The following is a 27,782-nucleotide window of genomic DNA, read 5'->3' on the forward strand; positions in this document are numbered from 1 at the left end:
GCCGGTTTGGCCGCCCGGAGCCACCCGCCTGGCGAGCACGGCACTCCAGGCCTCCCCTGGAGGCGGCTGAGGGGACGTGGGCGCTGAGGCGAGGCGGGGGATGGTCGGTGTCCGCCCCGGGACCCGCCGCCCCGGGACCCGCCGCCTCCCTCAGCGCACCCGGACTCCCCTTCCCAGCGTGCCGCGCGCGGAGAGGCGGGAGGCGTGGCCAGCGGCCGGCGTGCTGACGTCACCCGGGGGCGTGGCCGGCGTGAAGCGTGAAGCGGGCAGAGGAGAAGGGCGCCGGGGAGCGGGGCTGGCGGGGCCGGCCCGGGAGCGGGGCCGGGGCCGGGGCCGGGGCCGTCACTGCCTGCCCGAGCGGTCACTGCCTGCCCGAGCGGTCACTGCCTGCCCGAGCGGTCACTGCCTGCCCGAGCGGTCACTGCCTGCCCGAGCGCGGGGCTCGGCGGCGGGACAGGCCGCCGCGGCGGAGTTGAGGCGGCCGGGGCCGGGAGCTCAGCGGCGCCCGCCGCGCTGCCGCCCTGCATGGGGCCCGGGGCGGCCGGCTCGCTCTGCCCCGCCGGCGCGATGAAGTGACAGCGGGGCGGGGAGCGGCGGCGCCCCTGGCGGGCTGCGAGGCGAAGGACTCTGCTGCCGGGGCGGGCGGCGGGGGGGTCTGGTGAGTGAGGCGGCGGCCGGGGCTCGGCACCCCCCCTGCGCGCCCCGCCCGCCCCCGCCGCCCGCCGGCCGGCGCGGGGGTCTCGGTGCGGGGAGGGGCAGCGAGCGGGGCAGGCGTCGGGCCGGAGCCGGAGCCGGCGGCGGCGAAGGGGAGCGGCCCCGCCATGAACTACCAGCAGCAGCTGGCCAACTCGGCAGCCATCCGGGCCGAGATCCAGCGCTTCGAGTCGGTGCACCCCAACATCTACTCCATCTACGAGCTGCTGGAGCGGGTGGAGGAGCCGGTGCTGCAGAACCAGATCCGCGAGCATGTCATCGCCATCGAAGGTGAGACGCCGGCCCCGGCCCCCACCTCCCCCCCAGCCCCGGGCCCTGCGTGCCGGGCTCGCAGCGCGGCTCCCCCCGCTGCCTGCCCGTCCTCCGCCCCGCGGGGGCTGCGGGGGTCTCGGGCTGATCCCCGTCGGGTGCGGGTTTCCGTAGGGAAAGGTGAGTTTGTTGGCAGAGCGGCTGGGAAAGGGCGCAGGGCGCTGCGGGGAGAAGTTGTTTTCGAGATGAGGCTCTGCTGGGGGTGCAGGAGGAGCCGCAGCCGGGCCAGGGCTGGGCTGGGCAGGAGGATGCCGGGGAGGAGAGGAGATTTTTCTCCGGTGCTCCGCGCAGGTGTGGTGGAGACGCTTCGAGGTGGGTTCCGCTTTAGGGATGTGAAGTGAGTAAACAAGGTGTAGAGCTGGGTTACAGAGCAGCAGTCTGGCTCTGCAGCAGCGTAGGAAGCAGATTTGAAGGCAAGATGGAGATAACAGTCTCGGAAGCTGTGGATTGATGTGCTTCTGTCCCCGGAGGAGCACTGCAGAGACTCGTGAGCTGCTACGGGTGTGCAAAACCTGAAAAATTTGTCAATATTGGCAACTTTACAGGTATTTTTTTGTTCAGCTGTCGCTGGACCTTACAAGAGCAAATAGCTGGAAAAGCTGGTCTTGAGATTGTTACTTGGCGGGCTGCGTTATTGGTCTGACTCTTGAACAATGCAGGCGTCATGTTTACTGCCCTTAACGTTTCAGGAGGAGGGGGCAACCCCCAACTCTTCATTGTCTTGCTCAGCGAGTTCCTGGGGCTGGCAGTGCCTGTCGCGGTGTGAGGAGCGTGGTCGAGTGCAGAGCCTTGACTGGGGTTGTGGTGGAGTTTTGTGCGTGTTCTCTGTTGCATTTGTGACTTTACTGAAGTGATGGTTTGTGGCTGTGAGCTTTTGAGCCCCTCCTGGGAGTCCCTTCCTTTGCTCTCTTTCACTGAAGAGATGGAAATGTATTAATATATTTATGGGAAGGGTATGGCACAGGCACTGCTGTTCTTTTCTCAGTGCCACTGCTGTTTGGATTTCTGCAGAATAAACGATGCCTTCAGCAGAACGTATTTTTTAAGCGGTAATTAATACATGTTTGTGTGGTATAAATATCTTTCTTGAATAAGATGCTTGGGATATGGCAATGCAGCCAAGTTTGTGTTGCAGTGGGAGGAGGATGTGAAGCACCATATGTGAAGCACTGTATGTCATTATCTCCATAGCATGTGACTTATTTAGTCTTTTCATGTATTAGTGATTTCTGTTACCTAACTAGCTCACTTCATTTGTCGATCACAAAGACTTTTAACACCCAAGTAGCAGCCTGCAAATGTTTCAAAAGCAGAGTAGAGGAGTAAAATTTTAATAGTGGTGTCTAAGTTACATTGGACATTGAGTCATGAAACCAGTAGATCTGATTAATGGGAAAGATCTGTCTAGGAAAGTGTAACTCTGAATGTTAAAAACTGTAAATAGTTGAAAAAAACTTGAAAAAAAACCCAACTGCTCCTTTAGATTACAACTCTACCAGGTTGTATTTTTGGTAAACATCCTCTATCAAGCTGTTTCTCACAGATACCAGCTTTCAAACCAATGTGGTAATGCCATATTGCATGTTGGAAGAACTTAGGAATAGTAATTTGTTTTCCTGCTGTTGCAGTCCTAGAAGTCTTTATTGAGCTGCAGAGAGTTAGTGTTATAATGGCACTCCTGGAATATCACCCATGCTTTCGAGTTTGAGGTACTGGGCTCTTTCATTGGCAGCGAGGGGTTGTGGTGTGGCTGGCAGGGGGAAATAACAAGGGACTTGTAGCCGAAATAGTTTCTTCCAGCAGAAGGAAAATTGTACCTGTTAAAGAAAATAATTTAGTTAGTTCAGTCAGCTTCAAGCTGTAACTCCAACCAACATGTGCTCCTTGAAGTGCCCAAATAATGCTTTTCTGCTCTCTGAAGGAGAACATGGTTGAAATCTAAAGCAATTTGAGGCTTCTTTCAGTGCAAACACTACTGCTTGTTCTCAGAGTTTTCAATATAGAGTGTCACTGTCTTCTGAACACGTTAGGTTTTATTGGCAGTGTAAATGTTCTTTCTTTTCAGCTTTAAGTTCTATTATAGGAATATCTGGACACACTTGCTGGACCAATGACTATTGAAATACTGTGAAATTCAAGCTAGCATTTCAGCAGCAGTGTTTATTTATAATTTGAGTCCACAATGTGTAGCCAAATAGAGCTAAACATTCCTAAATTGGGTCCTAAATTGATGTGCTGATATTTCTTGCACAGAGATTTTGTTCCTTGTATTACTCTTAAGTTAGTTGGCATACTGGGTAAAACAGTTCTGTGTGATATTAGCTGCTTATCCTCACTGGATAAAGATGATGATAAATGATGGTAAAAATTGATTGCTTTCAGGTTCTTGCATTTCAGAGCTGCAGAGTCAATAGTTTAAAAGCATACATTGCCATTCTGTTTTTATGAAATTTGTACTATGTAGCCAAACAATTTTTGATGCTGTTATTTAGACTCTTAACTGTAGTAAAGACTTCACACGTTCTGTAGCTCTCGAGCTTTTTCCCACCAGTGCATGCGTCACTGCCTGATCAATATTGAACAGTTCTTACATCACACATGTTGTGTACTGAGGAATGGGGAGAAGAAAACATGGATTGACTTCAGCAGTTTTTCGAGTGCTGCAAACATCTTGGGGTTTCAAGGTGTGAAGGTCTTAATGTCTGTGTCTAGCTATGGAGGTGTAGGTGGTAGCTGGAGATGTCCGTTCCAGTTTGCTGTGCAGGCAGAGACTAGCATTATATTGTTATAAAACTTCAAGAATGATGCAAAGCCAAGGAAAGATGGTGAAAAACTTAATTTCTAAGCCTTCATGAAGGGATTTTAAAGCAGTTTAAAAGTAATGTAATTTTGGTGAATAGTCTCTAAAACACTTGTGCTAATAGACTTATTGCTAATAATGCAGCAAGTGTCGAGCATTTTCCTAAGTGGGCAATTTCCCCTTAAGTGGGGAATATTGTGACTCCTCTGCTAGTAAAAGAGAGCCTCAGTGATGAGGCTTAAGATGCTGGCTTCTGTGTGCCTTGTGATTAATTTGAAAATCTTTCTTGTGGTCTCTAATTTATGTATTTCCCCTCTCTAAATTAACAGGAACTATTATTATTTAATCTCAAGGGAAAGTTGTTGCTTTAATTCTTACGGATACCATACCAAACATTATTCAGTTATTAATTAAAGTGTTGCTGCACATTTTGTGATTTCTATTTTTCTGTTAAAAAAAATATATATTGCAAATGATAGCTTGAGTTTTGAAATTATAATTATTGTGTCCTGGTACTTCAGAAATAATCTAAATCTTAGAGAAAGCATCATCTCTGCACTTGGAAATTGCTTGTTCAGGACAGTGCACAGGGGGGAGGGAGGGGGTGGGATGTAGAAACATTTTTTTTCCTTCAGTCACTTCCAGAAGTACTGTTTCTTGAAAATTGATTTAGGGTAAAGCTAAAACTCTTGAAGTGTTTATGCATCAGAAGCATCTGTTGTTAACTGGTGCAGGACTCCACTTGGTGGTGTTACCTGTCCTGGCCAGTCACCCTCTATAACTTTACAACCGCTTAAATATCAAGGATGTTGGGGGAGCAGGGCTATTGTGGGACTGTCTTAGAGAGGGAGTTATACTCAATTTTGGCACTGAGGTAACAATAGTATTTTAATGCTTCTGTTGCTACTGAAATCTCAGATGAGAGTTGAAAAGTGTATGTACTGTAAAAGCATTGTTTTGTGAAATATAAGACTACAGGTTTTCCTGCTTAATGTACCTGTTCTCTCCTGCTTGATGACAGGAGAATGACAGGCACATCAGTGATCAACCTTCTTTGGTTTCCTATTGTGGAAGTAGCATTGCTGTTAGTGAAAATATGGGACTTGTCTTAGTGGTAAGTTAAAGGTGAATCAATAATTTGAGCCTTCCTGCAGGTGTTCAAATAGCTCCTGACAAGGAGCAGAAGCTGATGGTGCTACAAGACTTGGCAAAGAATTAAATCAAGCTGCAACCTGGAAACAGTGATTGTCACCCTGAAAGCTATTTGAATACCAGTCACTCCTTTTGCTTAGGTATTTTGTTGATCCAGCCTGTGGTGATCTCCATGCAAGTAAATAATTAAGTCATGCTCTGGGGGAGCAGAGTTTGGGTTTATGTTATTTAAATAAATCGAGAGAATGGGGGTGTAGTTCAGCTGTTTATGCATAAATGAACAAAGCAGAAACAACAAGTATTATGTAGGATAAGCCTCAATACCACTCACCCTCGTGAAGCTCTTGTTATGCCTTTTGGAACTATGTTTTGCAGTGAATAAACTGATTCTGCGAATGTACCAAGAATTAAAATCTGTTTCATGGAAGCTAAAGGGTTTAACAGTGAGTTTGGGGGCTGGTTATAACATCTCAGCTTGTAAACCAGAACAGTTTTTCACTTGTTTTACTTTTCAGGTCAGCAAAATAAATAATTTAGGATGTTGTAGTTTTACTGACAGAGGGAGTCTCTAGTCCTGGGCTGGAGTTTATTTTCAGGGTAACTTTTTTGGCATGGTGCCTGGGGGACAGTTTCACAACATAGCCCTCTTGTTTCAGTTTTGTGGGAGAGAGGGCAAGGGTAGAGCATGCTGGGAATGTGCTGCCTTGTTGTTCTGGTGGTTTAAATTCATGTGATTCAGTCAGATGTGGTGAATCTGGACACATTCTGTCGAGTGCAGAAGTGCATCTAGGTAATTCTGGGTGTGCATGTACACAGTCAGCATTGACTTGCACCTTGTCTGTTGACCTTCAGTGTGTGTAAATGGATTAAACACAGTACATATAGTGCAGTTTTGGTGGCTGGTTTAAAAATGGAATGATATTTCTTGTTAATGTGAAAGGTAAAAGACTAGTATATGAGTAACTGCAAAAACTATTGTTTCTTTATTTGCATGGTAAAATAGAAGATAGGTTTGATAGTTGTGTCCTAAGTTAATGAAATGTCTTACTTTGAGTCAAAGTGACTGTTTTCTGGCTCTAAGTTATGTGCTTTGTTGCTGTTCTCATCAAAAGCTGTGTCATTAAATACCAGATGCTTTTGAGTGAGTGCATAGAAGTTACAAATTGAGAGGAAACCTTAAAACATTAACTTCTGAGGATAACTTTCTTCCTCAGTCAAAGAAGGAGGCGCGCTGTGGATCAATGGATGTGGTTGGAACTCATGTGTTGTGAGGCTTTAAGTTTTTCAGGAAGTGTGCCAGGCTGCTCCCACCGTTTGCTTTGGGGGATTAGTTTAAAGCAGCAGGCAATAGTGCTGAAACAAGAGTTCATGCTGCTGTGTATACAGATCACTGTTTTTATTTCTGTTTAAATTGGCAAATGAGTCCTGCTACCTAAGAGAGGGCACTCAGCAGCACAGCAGTTTGGACGTTTGATTGTCTTGGACTGATCTTGGGCACTTGGGAAAAGGAAACACACCCTGTAATATAGGTTGTGGTGTTTGTGTTCACATTGTACTTAGCAAAGCACAAAATGGCAGTTGCAGTGTCCAAGAGGTGACATAAGTGCTCAGGCTAAAATGTATTTTTTAATAAGTTATATTATCTAGCACTTGAATTATCCTTAGTTTTAGTCTTTACCATCTGAACAGGGTGGTTTGAGTCTTGGATCACATGATGCAAACTGCTGTGGGAATATAATATGTTTCATTAATTGCAAATATTAAGGGATGCACTTAAGAAATACCGTAATCTGATGGTTTTAAGCAAAATTAAAAAACCCACTTGTTTGGGAGAGTGCTGGAGGTTGGGAAGAGTGCCAGGCAGTTGAAGAACTTGTCCCCAGATCTTGGGAATGCTCTTTTCTCTTCTGCATTGCAATTGGGATTTTTGTCCTTACCAATCAGCAATGTAAATGGCAGTATCGGTATTTTTGGCAAATGTTTGAAGAAAATGTAATGTAAGCTCAAAAAAAACTTAGTAGCTGAAATGAAGAACTCATTTGCATCTCAACTGTGTGACCTTTTGCTGACTGTATTTCAAACATCAGCCTCTGTAATTGTTAGTTTTAATGTTCAAGGCATTCTTTCTGATCTTCACATACGTAGCTCTATGATATTTGTGGAAAAAATATCAAAAATTATTATTTAGTAATCATTAATACCTAGTATTAATACTTAGCAATCATTAACACTTAGTAATGTATAGTGGACAAAGTCCTCTGTTATGAGATAGGAAGTACTGTATTAAATAGTTTTAATAATTCTGACCTCTGTAGGCACAAAGTATTTGTCTCCTGTGATGTTAGATTTGCCCTTGGCTCCCTTCAAGCACTGTTTGTGGGTCATGTCACCTGTACTGAGGGAGGAGAGCTGGGCTGAGCTGCTCTTCTCTCGTCTTTGTACCATGAAATAAGTGAGCAAAGGATGCCAGGTGTGGATAACTTGTGAGATGTTGCTAGTTTTTGATTTAAAGACTTCTGGGAGTTCTGTGCCATCAGGACATAAATACAGTTGCATGGATGCCATCTCTATGTGGAAAGGGATATCTGCATGGAGCCCCATGGTGAAGGTGAGTGGGTGCCCTGCAGGGACCACTGCCCAGGCATGAGCTGGAATAACAGTATGTGAAGGCCAAAGACCCCAAATAGTGGGGCACTGATTTGGAGCAGGAGGCCCAGACCAGTTTGGTTTGGGGATGGTCCTGGGAGCACTCCCCACTAAGGCTGAGAACACTGGTGTGATGAGTTGTGCCTGTTCCTTGGCAGGAAGCAGCTTGGCTTTGGTGTCTGGATCCCTCCTTCTGTGCCTGGCCTTGCTGGGATGTGTTTTTGGGGCCTGTTGTGTGGTGTGTGTGGTGTTTTTTTGTGTGTTTGTTTGGTTTTGGTTTTTTTTTGTATGTTTGGTTTTGTTTTTCTTTAAATAAAATTCCTAGTCAGCACTGGTGAGGCTACACTGCAGCACTCTGTCCTGTTCTGGGCTTTACAGGATGAGAGGGACACGGGCATAGTGGAGGGAGTCCAACTGAAAGAAACAAATGGAAAGAGCAACTTAAAATTATTGTGCTAGTTATTGGGCATTTCACTCATTTGTCATGTTATGCTTAACACTTTGCTAGCAACATCCCTGCTCCTGGTCAAAACCTTTGGGTTCTTAAGTGGTTGGTTTTGCACCTTGTTGCTGTCATAGCAAACTCCACATTTAGATGCAGCAGGGGCATACAGTTCAGCTGCAGGCATGAGCTCTCCAGCCTGTGGGTACTGGGCAGAGATCAGCTCTTTGAGTGATGAATTTAAACTTTTAAAAGGATTTTATAAAATGCAGGACACTTCAATTCTCCTCTCTCTCTCTATGGAGTGACACTTCAGCTACTACTTAGTCTTCTGGACAGAGCTTTTGATACCAAGTTTTTTGCAATTATTTTGTACCTTTGTTTTAATTGTGATAAGGCTATAAATGCTGCATGAATCTTGCAACTCATGTTAGAAAGAAGGTAACAGTATCACTTAGATGTATTCAGGCTGCCAGGGATCTATGATTTCTCAGGAGGCTTTGGTTTTATGTTTCTAATTCCAAGGTGGGAACAGAGGGGCTGTCAGGTTCCCTGGTTGGTACTTAGTCCATTGTGGGCAGTTGGCAATTCCAAAGCTCTCTGGAAGTTGTTGTTTTTTTAAATGGCTGGAAGCAGATGTCTTACTTAATCAATATGTGCTCATTCAACCTCATTAGTGTCGTTTCAGGATTCTGACTAATACCATATCTGGAGCCTGTATAATGCTGCAGATGAAGGGGTGTAAAGATGGCAGTTTGTTTCTAACCCAGTGCATGACTTGTTTTTTCATTTTTCTTGTTGCTTCAGTTAACCACTTGAGGAAGCAACTACTGAAAATACAGGATTGGTGTGTGTGTGAGATGTCCTTTCTATGTCTTGTTGAGTAGCTTTATTTGTTTACATAGCTGGATAGTGAATGTAAACCTAATGACTAGGCAGCTGTTTTGTTTGGTCACTTCCCCTTCTGGATTGAAGGAAAATACAGGCTGGAATTGAATCTGTAGCTTTAGCTCTATTGCTTTGTATTTGTTAATGAGAAGCTTGAAATGCAATTTTGTTTTGATAATTTTGAAGGAATATTTATAGCCTAAACATAATCCATGCTTGACACAACTTACCTTGAGAACTGTAGGAAAATCCACTTTGCTTTGGACTTGGTAGTGTTTCCATTTTCTGTTAAACTAAAGCTGCAGGTCAAGTTCTTCGTGTTGGTTATTTTTTTATTAGCTTACACCACAGTTTTTATACTTTGCAGCTATTTTTAGTAACATAACCAGAAGTAAGACACGAGATAGTCACTGCTGCAGGATTTTGTAGCACCCTGTAACTTGATTGAACAGACATGTGCAAATGTGTGATTTCCATTATCTTCCTGCTTCAGCTCCCCATGCTGAGGAGAGCAGCCAGGAAGCTGCCTTTTAGGTATCCCAGCAACTGTTCTCCAGAGGAAATATGCTAAAAGCATGGCACTGCAGACAGCAGTCATCCAAATGTGTACCACTTAACTTGGTGAATGCTTGTGTGCCTGAGTTAACTAGTTGTGCACCAACAGCAAGGCTTTTTGGGTCATTTGGTCAGTAACCCAAGGCAGATGTCTCAGGACCTTAAGCAAGGGGGTGGCTGACATACGAATTTGTAGAAATATGGAAAGCAAGTGTAGCAGGAAGACATATGAGATGTTAGACTTCAGCTGCCCATCTGAATGCACACACTTGGCATTTGGATTTCTTATGGCTCATTTAATTATTGAAAGACAACTTGGAACAGCGGGTCCTAGGGTGACTGCAGCGTGGTACTGGACAGCAGATGTTGTTTCCCACTAATGACACGTGGAAGTATTTGCATTTGAGTGCAGGATCATCTGCGCTCTCATCAGAGACTGATAGGAATGAACCCAGTGATCCTGGGATACTGGAATGGGCATCTAGCACAGGAATAAAATCATCAATGTGCGTCTGTATTCTGTGCTGTCAGAGTCTGTTCCTCTCGGTGGAATTAGGGTGAGGTGAAGTGCAAACTGTAAGGCCTGGAGTAGTTAGCAGGCATCTCCGATCAGAACTGTACAGCCTCTGGGCTGGGATAATGGAGTTTATGAACACACTGATACTGTAAGGCAGCAAAGAGGCAGAAAGTCAGCCACTTTAGTAGGAACCTACAGCACTGCTTGTCAGGAGCTTGACCTGCTAAATTACCTGTATTGTTTTCAGAATGTCAAGCTGACCCTGCAGGCTGCAAGAGGTCTCTTGAAAACTGCAGCAGTGTTGAAGTAGTGTGAATGAGTAATTGAGCTCACACTGGGTCCTTATATTTGAGTATTGTTTTCTTCTGTAAATGTAGTGTAAAGGTGTGAGTTAGGCTTTAGTGACCAAGTGATTCGTGATAGGTGGAGATGAAATAATAACTGACACTTGTGCTGTTGTGGTCATTGTACTGTTCACCATCCCCTGCAGGCCTGGTAGACACTGGGAAAGGTGGCATGCTCTTGGGAGAAGGTGCCAGCTCTGCATGGCCACTCAACTGGCATACAGCTTTCTATTTCCTCCTGTAGTTACTGGTGGAGGCATGTCATAAGTCAGATCCCATGTTCTTGGGGGAAAGGTGGGCTAGATACCTCTTGCTTGGCTAGCTTTGCTGTTTAGCACTAAGACTAGAATGGTAGCTTGGAAAATTGTGATAGATATGGAGATTTGATAGTGGGAGTTCTGATAAAACAGTTACAATTTTGTTACTGATTGTACCCTCTCTGTTTCTGGCTAGGTTTTACTGGTTGTATTGCCAAGGGTACAAGTGTCAACTATCAGGACTAATACATGACAGTGAAGGAAAATAATGTCCCTTTGCGCTGATGAACATAAAGTCAATGATGTACTAGAGTTTAAAAGGCTGTCATAGTAAAGCTTTCTTAGTATTTTCAATACACCCTGAAGTCTTAATAGGATTATGTTCTTTTTTGATGCCTTGAATAAAGCTGAGTAATGATTTTTTCCTTCAGAACACATTGCTCCTAGAAAAATTGTTTTAGGTTGCTGTTGGAGATTGGGGATGAAAGATTTCTGTGGGACTGTGGGCAAGCTTCTGACCCTTCTGTCAGGATGATGACAGTGGTGGGTACTTGCTTGTCATTGTGTGAAATTGTAAATATTGACAGTGCTGCTGGAATGCTCTTGAATGTGGAGAAAATCTGTGACTGCAGCCTCAGTTCATGTGGGACCTTCCTACAGTTGATACCACTTTTCTGTGGCAATTCTGTTACTTAACATGAATCTGCAGGTTCACATTTGGAGTTGAGTAAATGAAAATGGGAAGAGTAGAAACCAGCTGTAGAAAACCATTCCTGTACCCCATGGCAACTCATCTATTTAGTCCCATTTCATTTCTTTTGTCATGCAAAATAAGATTCTAATTTTAACCTGCATTAATTAAGCTTCAAAATTACTTTGCCACTGTGCGATTGTGGCATTTAATAGCATCTAGGTGTATAACATTAGGTGTAATACATTAGTTTATGGATGGAAGGAACTTCCTATTGACTTATCTTGCAAAATTAAATTAGAGGAGGGTGGGGCTGACCAAAAGAGCACAACTTGCTGGAGGCAAAAGATGCTCTGAGTACAGTGGTGCACAACTCTGAGAGTGAAGGAAGGGACGTGTGTTCATCCTCTGGGTAACAAACCCAGCCAGTGCACAAAGTGCACAAAGATTTACAGTCAACATCTGCCTTGGTAACTGCTTAGTGCATTTTAAGGCTAGTATTCTAGCTGAAGTCAGGAGACCTACGTGACTTGCAAAAAGACAGGACTTCTCTGGGAATATTTTGCTTCCTGGAACATCTTGCTTCCTGCATAATAGAGTGAATTGAGTTAGAGGGTTGCTGGTTTGATTTATGATGCTAATTGATGTGGTAGTTGATGTGAACTGCATGTACTAATTACTTGCTTGCTAGTCCTCTCCAAATTATCTGACAAAAGCTCTTAAAATAGAGCATTCTGTCTTTTTTTTAAACTGGTCAGCATGCAAACATAAACAATTGGGGGCCCTGTTTTCCTTGTGAGTGCTTACTCTAAATACTGGACCATTGTAGTCACTGTGATGTTACAGGGGAACTTCAGTGTGTAGTCTTGTTGTTCTTGAACCTATGGAAAAAATTTCCCCCCCCTTCAGCTGGAACATTAGCACCATACATGGGAAGGAGGAACACGTATGATACTTGGCTGTGCAGTTTTAGGTCCACCATTTGCATTGGTGTTGATGCATATGTGCCAGGAACTGCAGTAGGTAAAAAGTTAGGGAAAAAAATTAAGCATAATTCATGCAATGGCATTGAGATAATAAGGGGATGTTGACTGGTTCTGGTAATGGCAACATGCATTAAGTATTTTACTTTGCAAACCAATTGACTAATGTAAGCTGGAAAGCTTGTGTCTTTCTGGACTGGCAGGGGAAATCTTCATATTAGATTATGGAATGCAAGAGTCTAAAGAGATTTATTTTACCTTAAATAAGGAAAGACCTGTTGGAGGAGAGGTAATAGCTGTTGTTTCAGTTGTGAGTTGCCCAGGCTGCTGTTTGGGTGAACGGGGTGGCTGGGCAGGGTCTCTTGGCTTCTGTGACGTGTTTGATAAAGTGAGCATTCATCTACCTTGAACATAGTATTTCAAGGTGATTTAGTCACTTTATTGAGTATGAAGTTTTCTAATTTGAGACTTGTGGGAACAGGCCAGTAAGCACTGCAAGGAGACTACAGGCAGCTGAAAGAAGTGAGCCAATTTGGAGGAAAAAAAAGCACATTTAAATACTGGTGTTTGGCTGTAACTGGAATGTGGGCTGTCAACAGCTAGAGGCAGAATACCTCAGTGACCTAAAAAGTACAAGTGTGTCCCTAAAGGGATTACTTGATGGTAGGTAATGACATGCTGTTAAAATTAAAGCTCAAATATATATCCCTTGATTTGCTATTTGCTAATGAGGCCAGTCCAGTAGCTTTTAAAATGAAGTCCAGTAGGTAAATGGGAAAACTCAATTTAGCCAGAACTTGTGAAGAGCAAGGTAGCCTACTGGTGGTGGTGTAGTGTGTTTTTTTTTGTAATTAGTATGTAAATAAGGTAGCTTACTTAGGTTGAGCTAGCTACCTGCTAGAAACTTGAATTTGAATATAATCTTCTTTGAAGAAAGTGACATCAAAGTGGGACGTTGTAGAAGTCTGGTAGTTCTTAACTTCAGTCAAAGGTGTTCCCAGGAATCTCAGTTACTGTGCAAGGTTGATAGTTTCTCCTGGATTACCTGATGAGCTGCAACTGTTTTGGGGTAGTTTGGATAATGCTTCTCTACTTGCTTACTGGGTAAGTGCTACTATTTGATAAAAGCTGTTCAGTGATGACACATTAGGTAAATCAAATATGGATAAGTCCTGTTACAAATGGAACTACATCTTTTTAAAACAACATAGGGGAGGCTGTAATACAAAAACTAAATCCAACCTGCTACAAACGGGTATGACTGTAACTGTATAACTCTGTTCTTCCTGACTTGTGTGTTTTTGTTTAATTAATAATACTGAGTAGGTCGCTCCAGGTGCTATTGTACTTGCTGTGATAATCAGAAGCACTCAATTTAGCTTCTTCCACAACTTAATTGAAAGAATTTGGAGATAGTGCTGATTTTTTTGTTTCCTTTTACTTTAAGCTGTGTGGCTGTTGTGATATGTTGGAGAGAGCAAGGCCTTTGAAAAGCTTTTTCAGGTTGTCTACATGCTGGTTGTAATGTGACTGTGTGAATAGTGGGGTTGGCACATGAGTGTTCAGCTTGGATGGAGGTGTTAATGCTGCTGCAGAGGTGTCAGTGCTGGCTGTGGGACTCGTTAGGGCCTGTGTAGGGGCTGGTGAGTCCCTGTTGTTGGTGTTTTGGCAGTGTAGCGCATGCCTCAGCTAACTAGGCTGGAACTGGTTCCAATATGTAAGAGAAAGTACTGCAGTTTTAAGTGTGACAAGTTTTGAGTTGTATTTTCATGCAAATCCTTGAACAATTTTGTGTTGAAAAGCAGTAAGATGAGTATGAGCTGTGTCTTGAAAAACAGGAAGATGGATATGAGCTGTGTATCTCTCTCTTGTTTGCCTCTTAACTTCATTAATCAAGTCAATGAAAAGGCTCTTCATGGCTAGGTATGTCAGCTGAGAGAGGATATTTATTGACCTCAGGGGACAGACAGTGATTAAGATACAGGTTTTGCTGGGGGCGGTGAGTGCAGAAAACTACAGGATGCTAGAAAAATGCTCTGTCTTGTGACCTTCATCTACTTGGGTTGATTTCTGTGAGTCACGCATCTGCCTTGAGGAATAACTGTTCTCTGTGTGCTTAACAGGCTCTTGAAACATGAAAGTATTAAAAGCTGATACCAAGAATGAGTTAATGCACTTAGACTGCAAGATGCATTATTTAAATTTCCATGAAGCTCTGAAAAAGCAGCTGAGATGGCAGCATAACAGCACTGGTGCAGCTGTCCTTCAGATCTTGTATTGTCACATTACTGAAGTAGTATCATCCTGTTCAGACTCAAATAAAAATAGTGATAATTAAATATTTTTTCTCATCATGGTCCATTTTTTTTTTTTAATGGAACATAAAATCTGAGCCTTAGGAGATGGTCCAGTAAGTGTCTTGAAACTGTTGACCCTGTAATAGGGTTAGTGGCTCATTTATTTGCGCCCAAAGTAAGTTTTGTGTGTTGGGTGCTGTGGCCAAGCTGTGTGTCAGCACTTCCACATCGTGCAAAAGTGATCTGAAAGCCCAGCTAGAATCAGCTGTTAAAACGCTTTCTATACAGCCATAGTTATGTTGAGCAAAAAAAAGGCAAAGTAAGGGAAGACAATTTGAATACATGAGAAACTGTATTAGGGTTAACCTTCTTGGAAAGGCGGACAAATGGGAGTTTAGATGCTGATGAAAAATGTAAGATGTAAAATCATCGCTTGGGGGAAAGTGCAGGGTTTATTTTTTTAACCTTAGCAGCTTGAAAGTAATTCCTATGAAGCTGCAGAAATTGATTTTATTGGTCAAGATAGCTATATACACTTCAGGTATGGCAGAGTTAGTGACCTCCTAACTGAAAAGTCTCTTTTTTTCTTAGTGTTTGCCTCCAAGCAGGACAAACAGGCCACTGAAGTGTAGGTGATGGCTGGAATAGAGCAGCTTCAGTGTACATTAGTCTTTAGCAAACTTTTTGGGTGGTTGCAGGCTTTTGGGAATGAAAAGAAGCCAAATTCTCATAATACTCGCAGACCAGCAGCTGTTTCTGGGAGACTTTGAGATATAAACTAAAATGACAAACCTTGAGAGAATTCCAAAGGCTTCCAGATTACTTTGATCTGCTTGGATTTTGTGAAGGGCTTTGATGCTGGACCTGGTTCAGCTTCTAGTCTCTGTGACTGCCAAGTTTGAGAGTGATTTTGTGTATTGAAACATATATTCTCTATCATAATGAACATCTGATTTAAAAACCAAGATTTTTTTTTTAACTACAAGTTGGCTGTGGCACTTGTTTAGTTTGCCTCTTCCATCTACTTGTCAGGAAATGGATGAATTTGCAGTTAACTTTTCAGTGTTTAAAAATAAAAAGTAGTGGATTAATCTCCTGAAAAGAACAATGACAGTTGATCAAGGTGCTTTTATTTATGTTGCATGCAAGTGAAATGTGACAGGGCAGTATTTGTAAGAAGGAATATGTAAAGTACCTTGCCAATGAAAAATTGTTACAAGATGGAAATAACTGAGACTTAAAATGAGATCTACTTCTGATCCTGTTTAATGGAACAAATCAGCCCAGCTCAGATGATTTCAGCTGAAACTGGGTAAAGAACTCAAAATTTCAAAGGGGCAAAGTTTACACATGAGATTTGCTGCAACGTGGTTTTTCATCCAGTGGCTAAACTGAGTTGCATAAAAAGAAACAAACCATTTGAAGTCCTGCTCTGTCTTTACTCTTTAGGAGGTGCAAGCTGTATGTGGAGAAAAGGAGACAGTATTTGCTGCCATGCTGGAACATGTGGTCGATTTCTAATCTTATGGAAATGGTGCATTGAGCAGATGAGGCCTCATTAATATCAATAATTAATCAAGTTGCTGCAGGACTATGGGAGTCTCTTGAAAAAGAAATACAAATAAAATAAACTGGTTTTGAATTATCTTCAACACTGCAGGGTAAAGCCTTTTCAGGTTAGTCAGGCAAGCTGTGTGTAATCTGAGGGTTGTATTTCTGTGCTCCTTTATGCCTTAGAATGATTACAGCTGCCATTCAACTTGAATTCAAGATGAGGTGATGTGCTGCTTGAGTCCCTGATGGGGTTTAGCTGGAGAGAATACTAGGAATGGGAACGGTTTTTGGTGTGAGTGGGGCTACAGAGTATAAACTTGTAGAAACCCCATATAGATCTGCAGTCTTCTGAGAGTACAGCTTAAGGGTGGGTGAGCCCATAGTGGTTCATTTGCTCTTGCTAAATGAGGAGGATCCTCCCACCTCACCAGCTCACTTTTACAGCACCTGGCCCTTCAGCAAGCAGCTCAGTGAGAAGAACAGGAGTTGTTTTACTGGGGTAGCAAGCTGGATCAGCTTGCTTAAGGCTCGGATGAGCTTCAGAACTGTTCCAGGAGGGGGTGTGGGATCACACTTCAAGGTCTTGGAGAGGTTGGTCAGGTGTCAGAGGCTGTTGGCTCTGTTCAGCGGTTTGCTAGCCTGCACCTAGACCTTGTTTTTCTTAAGCAGCAGGGAGAAGGGAGCAGGGTGCTGTGCAGAAGCCATGGCAGCTGAACTGAGCAGGGAGCTGTGAACAACTTCCAGGCTCTAAGGAACTTGAACCTGTTTCTCTGGGAGCCATAGGCATGTTCCCTTTATCTGCAACTGATCGTAAATATGTTGACTTGCTTGTATAATCAGCAGTCTAAGGTTTTAGTTAATCTTGCCAGAGGGCTATTATGCATCATCCCTATGATTGTATTTCATTTGTTATGTATAAATTAACATACCGTTAGAGTTGTACTGCATGCAAGTCATGCAGCTAAACACCATTTCTGTTTCAACAAGAAGAAATTTATCATTTATCATACAAAAAAAACAACATTGAAAGATAATACAGCAGTCTGTTTATGCTGGCTGGATGTTGAGGATTTTGAGCTGCACACACTGATGCACAGCTGCAGTTACTGCTAATGTGAGGGCCTAGTTTTCCTAAGTACCTGTTGCCATCTGCAGATATGAAGGAAAGGGAATGTTGTCTTTAGTACTACTAAGTGATAATCACTCCAATCTTTTGATAGACCTTTACTTTTTGAAGGGGAGGATGGAAACAGGCCCCTTTAAAAGATGGAGAGTATGAAAGGAGCAGTTGTAAGCCTGACACCCACTGTAGCTAAGAATGAAGGATTTATAAAACTTGGTGATTATGTACTGTGTCCTAGACTTGGATGAAATGAGGAGTATTTTCTTGAAGTCAAATTGTTGTCTTAAGGTAATGCTGCTCAGTGTTGACTACCTTGTATGGTTTAATGTAAGTAATACTTTAGTGGGTTACTGTGGTAATTTGTTAATAATTGCAGCACTTACAGGAACAACTGTTGGCCAAAACGTTCCCTTAGGTTTTGCACTGGACAGTTGGCATTTTCTGACAATTCTTATTTTTCCCAATGTGCATGAGTGCTTGAGTACCATGTACATGGGCCTCCTTGCCCTCAGTCCCTCTTCTCTTCGTCTGTCTGTACCACAAAATCAGACTGCCCTGTAACTGTCTCTGTCAGCGAGGGTGAGAGATGAGGATTCTGCCCAAATAACTTGCTAATGGGCCAGCATAGCTCAGCCTTCTCGTATTGACATAATGCTTCCTTTCTCCCAGCTAACCTGATCCTGACACGTGTCTGTGGGCTGGTCACTGATGACTGTAGATACATTCCAGGTAAACAGAGAACTGAAGCTTTTAAGAAATGTGATCTTGTATTTCAGTGAAAAACACAGGATTTATGTTTTCCGGTTTTCAATAAAAGTCAAATGTGCCTCACAGGTTACTAAGCTTTAGTGGAAGATTCTCAGCTCTGCTAAAGTATCACCCATATGTTTTTACCTTTATTTTCAAGGTAGTAGAAACCTTTTTGTTACTAGTAATTAATCTTGAATTTGTTGCAAGTATAAGGTCCTGAAAGGAAGGGAAATATATGGAATGATATTGCCTGGGCAATAAATATCCAGTTTCCATTTGGTTGTTCTGGCTGTGGCCTTTGTAAAACTTGTGGTTATCATGATGAGATCCTAAGACTCCAAACTATAAAAGCATCATAGCACAGAAATGTGGTGGTGGAAGAACTGTAAATTTTGAACCAAGTTTTCTGTATTGCCACATACAAGATAATCTAACTGGTGTGTTACTGTTGGATATTCAGAGTACAGAACCAGGAGGAAGTTCCTGTACAAAGAATTTGTCTTTGGAATGTACTGGACATCTGAGAAAAAACTTGTTGATCTGAGTATACTGACTTTTTCCAACTAGCTGTTAGTTATGTTGTATTTCTTTTGTTTTCTGAGAGCCAGTGTGGCTCCACTGGTTTTAAAAGCAGATTTGAAGATGGGGCCTGACATCTGCCGTTGTTGTTCAGTCATATTTTCTGTTTTTTATTGGTATCTTTTGCCTTGCACCTCTGGGAATGGAAGATGGGCTTGGAGGTACAAGTAGCACAGTGGGTCTGTTGTTGTGATAGTGTTACCCACGTCTCACTGAAGAAGTAACTTGGTCACCGTGTGTGCATCTTTGTGAGCTTTGCTAGAGACTGGTATCACTTCAGAGCAATTCAGTAAGGAATGCTTTTGCCTATTAAATGAAAGCACCTTCAAGATGACTTACATCTTAAGATCTACATAAGGCTTAATAAAAACATATCCTGGCTCATTGCTGGGGAGTGTTGGCCTTTTAAAAATGAGTGCTATTGACTGCCTCTTCAGTTAATATAACATGTTTTCTTGAAATGCTAGCAGTAGCTACATGCTTAATAACATTGAAAACAAAGGGACTTTTCATTCCCTGGAAGATGTGTAAAAAAAAAAAAAATAGTGGTATTATGCAGAGATTCTGTGCTTAATTCTGTCGTGGTTGAGGCTCGGGAATTGGGGACTGACTTGCACTCAGGTTTCTGCTTGTTTCAAGTTACTGCACAGGCTGTGCAGAGTTGAAGCACTGTGGCTATGCCTGAATGTATATTAAAATAAGTACTAATCTTGTGGGATGAGGGCTCAACATGTCAGTTGTGAACTCTTGTGTTGGCATGTGGATGAAAATGTAGTAGGAATTAGTACAAGTGCATATGTCCTGGAACCTGGACTAGCTTACTGAAAGCTGATTTTGGTTCACAATAACTTGCTTTGTTTTGACTTTAATTTGTCATGAATAACAGTGAAGAATTATGGTGGCAGGTTGCTACTGGTTTATTTGAAAATAATTTTGAGTGATTCCTGCTTGGATTACAGCACTGTTGGCTTTTTGTATAACCTGGCTTGAACAGCATTGCATTGTATTACTGTAGGTACACAACTTCACAGCTTTTCTGGCAACTTGCTTAATTGTCTTGATAGCAGCCCAGGTTTTACGAGCCATGTAGAGTACAGCCTGCTTTCTTCTCCCTACCTCTTTGCCATGAAGATTTGTTTCAGACTGGCAGTGAATGGGAAAGGGTTGATGTAAGGATGGATTGTGTCTCTGTGTGGTGCTGGTAATGGGGAGCTCTGAGTTGGACACCAAGTGGCCACCCCTGGTGGACTTGGCTTATCTAAAGCCTTCACTGGAAGTGGTTGGGTGATCCTGGTCACTGCAGATACTGCAGTGAGTTTCTTATATAAGCCAATCGGTCTTGATATTTAAAACAATCAAGAGTTTGTCTCCACTGCTCCTTGGTGAGTGGCTTCCAAGTTTTGATTGTCCTGATAATTGTGCTGTCTTCTGTTTTGTAGCAGCCATTGCCTGACTCTGAGCCCTGTTTTGTTACACCGTGCTGTTTGCTGGGGGAGCAATCACCAGAAGTCCTCGCCTCTCTCTGGAGGCTGAGTGTTAAAGCTTCATTGAAAAAGAAACAACCCCACAACAAACCACAAATCCCACAACAAACCACAAACCTTCAGCTGGTTTTCAGGGGTTTTCTTTGAAGTGAGGAAAGTGCTCATAATATGACTACCTGCTTGAAAGAGGAACTTGCTGCCTGTCTGGGGAGTAGAAATGGGGTAGTTGAGCTGCTTTCAGGGAACCTTGGAGATCAGATCTCTTTCCTAATGCCATGAGCTGAGGCATAGATCTTATCCGTGGTTTAAATGTGAGTGGCAGCCAAAGCTGTGTGAGGAAAGGGCAGGTATGGCAGGTGCTGCTCCTCTAAGTGAGCTCTGCAGCCCTGCCTGGCTCCCTCTGATAATGCTCATTATGTGTCAGATGATTTAAGGTAACCTTGTTCTGAAGTTACCTAGGAAGAAATACTAGCTGTCCAGAATATTTTTAGTCCTCTCCTTCCAGAAGAGCAAGTGATTTTCACCAGGTATTTGTAAATAGAGAGGCAGTGTGTATGGCATGCTTAAGTCTGATCAAATGCTTGATCTGTAATCACTTGCAGTGATTATCTTCACAAACAAATCTGCAAAATTACCACATTATTTCCTAGAAATAGTTAGCAAGCTAGTAGGTCTGATGCTTGTCTGTAAATGGAAAAAGAAAAGGTTTCTGGTGTAGAAATACTTAATTCAGAACTGGAATTCTGGCTCTGTTTGTGGATTTGACTTAGAAGGATAGATAGGGTGTAGTATTGATCAGTAAGGGTAATTAATTTGTTGGCTGAGCCAGAACCCTACACAAGTTGGCCAGACTTGACCATTCAAATTCATAAGGAAGCTGGACACCTTCAGAACCTTGCTTAGGAAACAGAGGTGCTGATGAGCCATGCTCTGCTTACACATGAGAGGCAGTGATCAATCTTACTTTGCTGCTGGCTGCTACTGGAGCTGATTTTTATTTCATCAGGTTATGTGGATCTGCAGAATTCTTACACTGTTGAGTCATGTCTAAGATCAATGGTGACTCAGTAGCTTGGAGAAGGTTTTAAGCAAAACAGTGATACTTGAGGCCTTTGTCAGATGCTTACTTGCTTTGGCTGTTGCAAGATAATTACTACAATAATAAATATTGCAAAGAAAGTGGATCTTACTGCTTTCTCTGAGCAGTTGTTATGAGAATTATTTTATTAGATTTCTGGGAAAGGAACAAAGAGCAAGGTTATGGCTGAGCAGGAAGAAAAGTGTTTTGACTTTGGCCTAGTAGTTGTGCAATGGAAAGAACTTATATTTTGAGCAACCTAAGTGAAATGTAAAGAAGTCAAGATACCAGGAGAATACTGTCCTACTGGAACTAATTGGGACCTGACTGGGTTGGTTTATTTGTTTTTCAGGAATGACAGAAGCAAGCTAATAATTATTAAACCTTTGCCTAAGACTAGTAGAGAATTCCTGTGGAAGAAAGGCAGGTGCTTGTTTTGAAACACTGGTAAACACAATTTAAGAAAAAGCTAATGGGATGATATTCTGGATTAATGTTTTCAGCTTATGCTTAATATTAAGCGGAGCACAATAATGGATGAAAAGGTTGTCAATAAGAATCTCATGTCTTATATTAAAACTTGACTATAAGAACTCATGTTTAGCTTTGTTACAAATATTAACTTGGTGATGAAGGTGGTTGCTTTAAGATGAGTTCACTGATTTGTTTACAGATCAGCTGTGTCTGAGTTTTGACCTGAAACTGGGGCAGTGCTTGAATGAAACAATGTGAAGGGACTCTGGCTTGTGGTGCCTATGATAGAGTATTCTCCTTTCCTGCCTCTGATTCCTTAGAGTTGAGGTAACGGGTTGCCACCACCTTCCTGACTACCCCCTCTGTCTTAGGAGAACCTCTTAATGGCTTTCCTTGTAACATGTCTCCTTTACACTAATAGCTAATGGTGGTGATTCTCGCAGAAGATCTTTAGGATGTTTCAGGCTTTTATTAGTGCTTGTGCTTGTATGGAAGAGCAGATGATAAGCAGAAAGCTGAAACAAGAGGTGAGTAAATGTCCAGGCTAATAAACCAGAAAGGTACTTTGGCTTTTGTATGGAAAGAGGAAAGTGGGGTGCATCTACAGCCACCCTTCTCAGCTCAGGAGTTTAGTGTGAGAGATGAATTATGGGAGGCAAATCTTCCTAGTGCATTCTCGAGCTCGATGCTAGTGGGAAAGGTGGTGATGGGTAGGGAGGGAATGAAGAAAACATCTTAAAGTTCTTGGGGTTCTTGCTGTTAAGAGTAGGTTCCAGTGAGGGGAGGTTTCAAAATCTGCTTACCTTAAATTGGACAACCCAGTTGGATTCAGGCTTCACTTGGCTTCTTGTGTCTTTGCTGCCTTTTGCTTTTATTAGTGAACTTATCATTCCAAGCTGAAGATGCCAGGAAGCGAGTCCAGTATGATCTCCATAAATGAACTTTGCCACAGGGGGGTTCCCCGTGTTAGGCTGGATAAGCTCTGCAAGGCACAGGCTGTAGCAGCTGAGTTGGCTGTGCCAAATAGAATATGGACCAGTTCCTCAGAGGTAACAATTCCAGCAATTTCAAAACCCTTTCTCTGTAAATTCCAGAATTTTAACTTTCAGTGGGCTTTGGAAATAACACTATTATAGTTTGTAATAATCTAGATCTGCTCCACTGGGCTTGTTCTCACGTTAAAAAAAGACATTTCATCAACTACTTTAATATCTCTTTGTTAATCATAGAATCTTAGGGGTTGGAAGGAACCTGGAAAGATCATCCAGTCCAACCCTCCTGCCAGGCAGGATCACCCAGAGCACATCACACAGGAACGTGTCTAGGCAGGGTTTGAATGTCTCCAGCTAAGGAGACTCCACAGCCTCTCTGGGCAGCCTGTCCCAGTGCTCTGTCACTCTCACAGGAAAGCTTTTTCTGATGTTTATGTGGAACCTCCTGTGTTCCAGTTTGCACCCATTGCCCCTTGTCCTATCACTGGATGTCACTGAAATGATGTTGAGGGTGAATTTCTTTGATAGTTTGCTTTGGGAGAGACATGCTCTGGCAGGCAAGTTTAAAAATAGAGCTATGCTAGCACCTAGGTTTTAGCTTAACAATTGCTGATAGATGAATGGTGTTGAAATAGTTGACTTGAAGCATAAGCCAGGATGGTGTGGGAATGGTCTATAGAAGCAGCTGATATCTAATGGCCATGGACTTTCCTTGGTAAGTCGAGTGTGCTTGTAGAAGCTGCTTGCAAGCTTTCACACACTTACTGACATTGGGAGCTGACTCCACATCAGCAAGACTGCTAATTGTTTGGAAAAATGTAAAGCAAGACCAGAACATTGTAGAATGAAACAAGGAGATGCATATTTGTCTGTTATTCCTGTGAAGTAAGTATCAGAAGCTTGTAATATGTCAGGTTGGAGTTTTGGTAGTAAAAAGATAAATAGACCAAAAGCACTGTACTAGCCATTTTCCTACAACACAGTCCTGGTGGGATGGCAGTTATAAAGTCTTAAAACGTGAAGTATTTTGAGGGTGTGCTGCTCAGTTTGTGACTGTTTTGTGGCTGACCTCATGTTCGAGACATCTGTGGGAAGTGGGGACTGGAGATGGTGGCTGGAAATGCACTTGTGAAGATCTCCAGACAAGTTGAATTCAGACTTAACCTTGGGCCGAATGCAGGAGGTGCCTGTTTGCCTGATCGAGGAGCTGCCTGCCCTTTGAGAAGCCAGAACACAGTTGATGTGTAAAAGGAAGATCATGTAAAACTTGAATCAGTTGGTCCAGATTTATTTGTCAGATCTTGTGTATGAGAAACTTCGGGAAAAAAGCTGTGTTGTAAGGATGGGGGGATCTGTAGAACTGAAGCTGTTGTTGAAGGATTAGCCCTGCAGGTTTTTTCCTCTGGCTTAAACTCCCTGCTGCTTCAACAAAAAGCAGGAAATAACCTAAGCAGTTTCTAGACAATGCTGAGTAATAGTTGAATTACGTTTACCAGATGATAATAGTAGAAAAGCCTTGTAAGCAACAGTGAGGGCTTAATTCCATTGAGCTGGCTAATAGTGTAATGCTCTAACAATTGGCTATAAACTGATTCCAGCAAGTAGGAATTAACTTCCTTTCCTGATAACTAATGCTAAGAAGTCAGTATTTTGTACCTGAAAAGGCACAAGTGGTTTACTTAAACAGCATACATAACTGGAAAAAATTATAGTATGTTTAGGTCTAGGAAGACCTGGGCTTCAGCTACTTAAACTGAATCATCTCTGAGGTGGTAGGTCATGGCTGCTTAAAATGTATTGAGCAATACACTTCTTAGGTAATACATGTTAAAGGGTTGAAAACTAACTGAAGGCTCATGATTTAGGAGTCAATAGAAAATCCTAAAATGGCTGAAAACACAGCATTTTGAACACATTTTCAGATGGAAAGCAATAGTAGCTCTTCATCAAGAAACCTCCTGATGCGACTCATACTACAGCAACTAACAAGCCCAACTTGAACCATTAACACCTGGATAAGTAGAAACTGAATGAGAGGAAAAAACTGTAGTGAGCTTATTTTCTTACATAAGTTGTCTTACTGAGTTTAATCTCATTTATCTAACAAACCTAAAACTATTATAGGTGTATTGTACTTAAAGCTTCAGAAGTTGATGCGAGGCATTGAGTGTATTTCTTGATTTGTATGGCTTAAAATATTGCAAATGGAGATAGCAAGGCAGACAAAGTGTGCTATTGAGTTATACTGGTTATTTAGGAAAAGAATCTGAGATGTTTATTGTCTGAGGAGTGACTAAATACAAGGCTGAAATCTGGGATCTCTGTAGTCATTTTTCTGGCTTGAACAGGAAAATCACTTCTGATTTGTAGTAACACAGACTAATGGAGCTCAGTTTTTACTTTCTTGCCTTGTACTGTAAAACTGGCTCTTAAAGAATGATGCTTACACTTAAATTGAGCTGTAATTTGCATGAGAATTGTGCAAAGAACTAGAGGGAGAAGGGACATAGATAAGGGATTTTTGTAAAAAATCACAATATGGCTTCTGCTTTAGGTTATATTGTGCCTCTCATATCACTTTCTAATTCATAATCTGTGTCTGATCCTCTCTGTTCAGCTTCACATCATCTGAGGCATGGACAGAAGTCTTTCAGCAGAAAGGCTGAAGTAGTGGTAAAGTTCTCTGTCTAGGTGAGGCAAAGTACAGGTGGGAGACATGGGAAGAGTTGTGAATCAAAAGTCAAGTTAGTTGATTTGGAGCCAAATCAATTGGTGGTGAATGTTAACGAACCTCTTTAGTACAGTTAATATAGGGTGGCTAATCTGTAGCAAGCCTTGGTGATGGTGACTTTATGTACCTGCTTGAACTTGCCGTTTGTGAAATTGGAAGTACCAGGCTAGGCTGCCCTGTTAGGGCTTTGGAAATTTGAGACTTTGCAAATACCAGTAGCTGTTCCAGTGAGAAAGAGGCTGTAATTACTTGAATGAAACTTGACCGACATATGAACAAAAGTACCTGTTGGGGGCCTGTTGCCAAATGTGGATTGGTGCTTAAGCAGGTAAAATTACATGGACTTTGTACTGGATTGTGTAACAGATTAAATTTCGATGATAGTGCAAGATAACACTAGGTCACAGTCCAAGAAAGAGGTTGCTAAGAGCATACATTCACAGCTGGGGTGATCATCTGGCTATTTGAAAATGAATACAATTCATAACAAGTTTGTATTATTGGATGCAAAAGTTTCAGTGCTGATTTTCAGTGACAATTGTGTGTAAAGTCAGTGTGAGGATTCTGCATTCAGGATGGTCTTTTGCAGTAGCGCAGGTAAAATTTGAGTGCTTTTTTTTAGCATGTTTGGCTACTGGAAGCCCCCTTGTAAACTCTGAAGTAGTGACAGCTGACATGCAATATTATGCTGAAAAAAGGTGTGGTGTGTGTTTTGTTCTTTTTAACCCTGGTTATCAGGCTAAGAACTCAACTGATAAGCAGCCTTTCAGCAGCAGATAGGGAGTGCAATATAAATCTGCCCGGCTGTCACATTAAGCCAGGAGGTCCTGTACGTGGGACTGGGCCAGTGGTGCTGGGTATTGAGTGCTTGGAGTCCAGGAGCAGCTGGGGCTATTTTCAGAAGACTCTGTGGAGCTGTGCTCTGCAAGGGTTGATCTGCTCCCCTCCTGGGGCAGCTCCCTGGAGAGCCCAGCCTGGGCAGGCAGCAGGGCTGGTCCTTTCCAGCCAAGGCTGTGGGTGGAAACAGCAGGAACTGGGAATTCTTCCTCTTATGCAAGAGGAAAAAATTGTTGCCTGGCATCATGTAAAAGGAGCTGCACGTCTTTGGCTGAAGTTGTGACCTCGAAGAGCTCTGTTTTTCTCTGACAAGTTCATTGAAAGCCTGGTGTTTTGAAGTGGTGTGTGTGCACAGAGGTAGTGCACAAGCTGATTTCTGCACCTTGTTTTTCTTGGGAAGGATGTTATTCCTTGCAAATGAACTTGAAGATGACACAGCAAATATAGGTATGATGTTTTCTAGCTTTCAGTACATGCTTTCTGTTCTGAAAAGAATCTTTGAGTGCATTTCCAATTACAAATCTGTCACAAGATGCTTGTTTCTCAAGTAATACTCTGATGGATTGCTTAAAACACAGTAAGTACATCTTTTCAGAATTTTTTAGACAAATGTAGGCAGGTGTATCTGAAAAAAATGCAGTCCTTCTTATTGGTATTCAGCTCGTGCCACAGTGAAATGATGTGCTTGGCAGAAAGGGATTTAAGAGAACCCATTAAGTCTATTGTGGGACAGATACAGTAATTCAATAAATTGAAGTGATTTGTATGCATTCCTGATGATTTTTAAGAGGCTTTTTAAGCAGTACGTGTAATTTTATGTTTGTATTTTAGTTTTTGCTTGTGGGAATGCTGACCTGGAGATGTGGCTGACATGTAGTCTGGAGCTACAGGCTTTCAGAATAGCTTTAGTGGGATGTAACTATTACTTAAGGCTGTGCAGAGAGCAGTAGGCTTCTGTGAAGTCTTTTGAGAGCCTGGATAAGCAAAAACTCTGTTAATAGTTATAAAGGAGCTCTGGTCTGAAAACCCTGGGTGGACAGATTAATTTTCAGTTAAAAACATTTGAAGGAAGGTAGCAGTTTATAGAAGTTAGAAACAGTTGGAAACAGTTATTTTAATTCATGTGTCCTCCTTGGTTATCTGAAAAAAGCTTTTAGAAAGGACTGCAGACATCTGCAGTGCTTTTTAATATTTGATGGCCTTGTACAATTCTCCTTACGGAAAATTCATGACCTACTCTATTTCTGTGAGTCTGATTTGGAGAGGGCATGAGCCAAGGAGGATGGGTTTCTTATCTTCCCATTACAGTAAAGCAATGGAGGGAATAAATCTTTTGTTGCATGTTTACTGGGAGTGTTTTCTTGTGTTTGCTAACGCTATCAATAGATAATTTTTAGGCATCTGAAACTGGATTGTGTTCTGCCAAGATGCTTGTTTTGCTCATGTTTGGAATTTAGTGCCTGATGCTGTTAGGGCTCTTACTGCCAAAGAGGGTATTTTTCAAGCTTCAGTAAGGATCTCTGACTCATTCTATAAATGACTTTCAGTGCAGGTAGATGCAAATATAAATGAACATAGTCTGTCA

General features: G+C 42.4%; 1 protein-coding gene across 7 annotated transcripts in view; it reads left to right on the forward strand.

Annotated features, from left to right (window-relative positions):
* Positions 1-395: 395 nt before the first annotated feature.
* AGAP1 (ArfGAP with GTPase domain, ankyrin repeat and PH domain 1) overlaps positions 396-27,782 on the forward strand; it is a 337,725-nt gene continuing 310,338 nt past the window's right edge. For all 7 annotated transcript variants that reach the window (XM_051623022.1, XM_051623024.1, XM_051623027.1 and 4 more), the window contains exon 1: positions 396-984. In XM_051623022.1, coding sequence (XP_051478982.1) covers positions 822-984 — 163 coding nt within the window. In that variant the 5' untranslated portion in view covers positions 396-821. The remainder of the gene's footprint in view (positions 985-27,782) is intronic.

Source organism: Apus apus, chromosome 6, assembly GCF_020740795.1.
Source record: "Apus apus isolate bApuApu2 chromosome 6, bApuApu2.pri.cur, whole genome shotgun sequence".
In the NCBI taxonomy this organism is placed as follows: Eukaryota; Metazoa; Chordata; class Aves; order Apodiformes; family Apodidae; genus Apus; species Apus apus.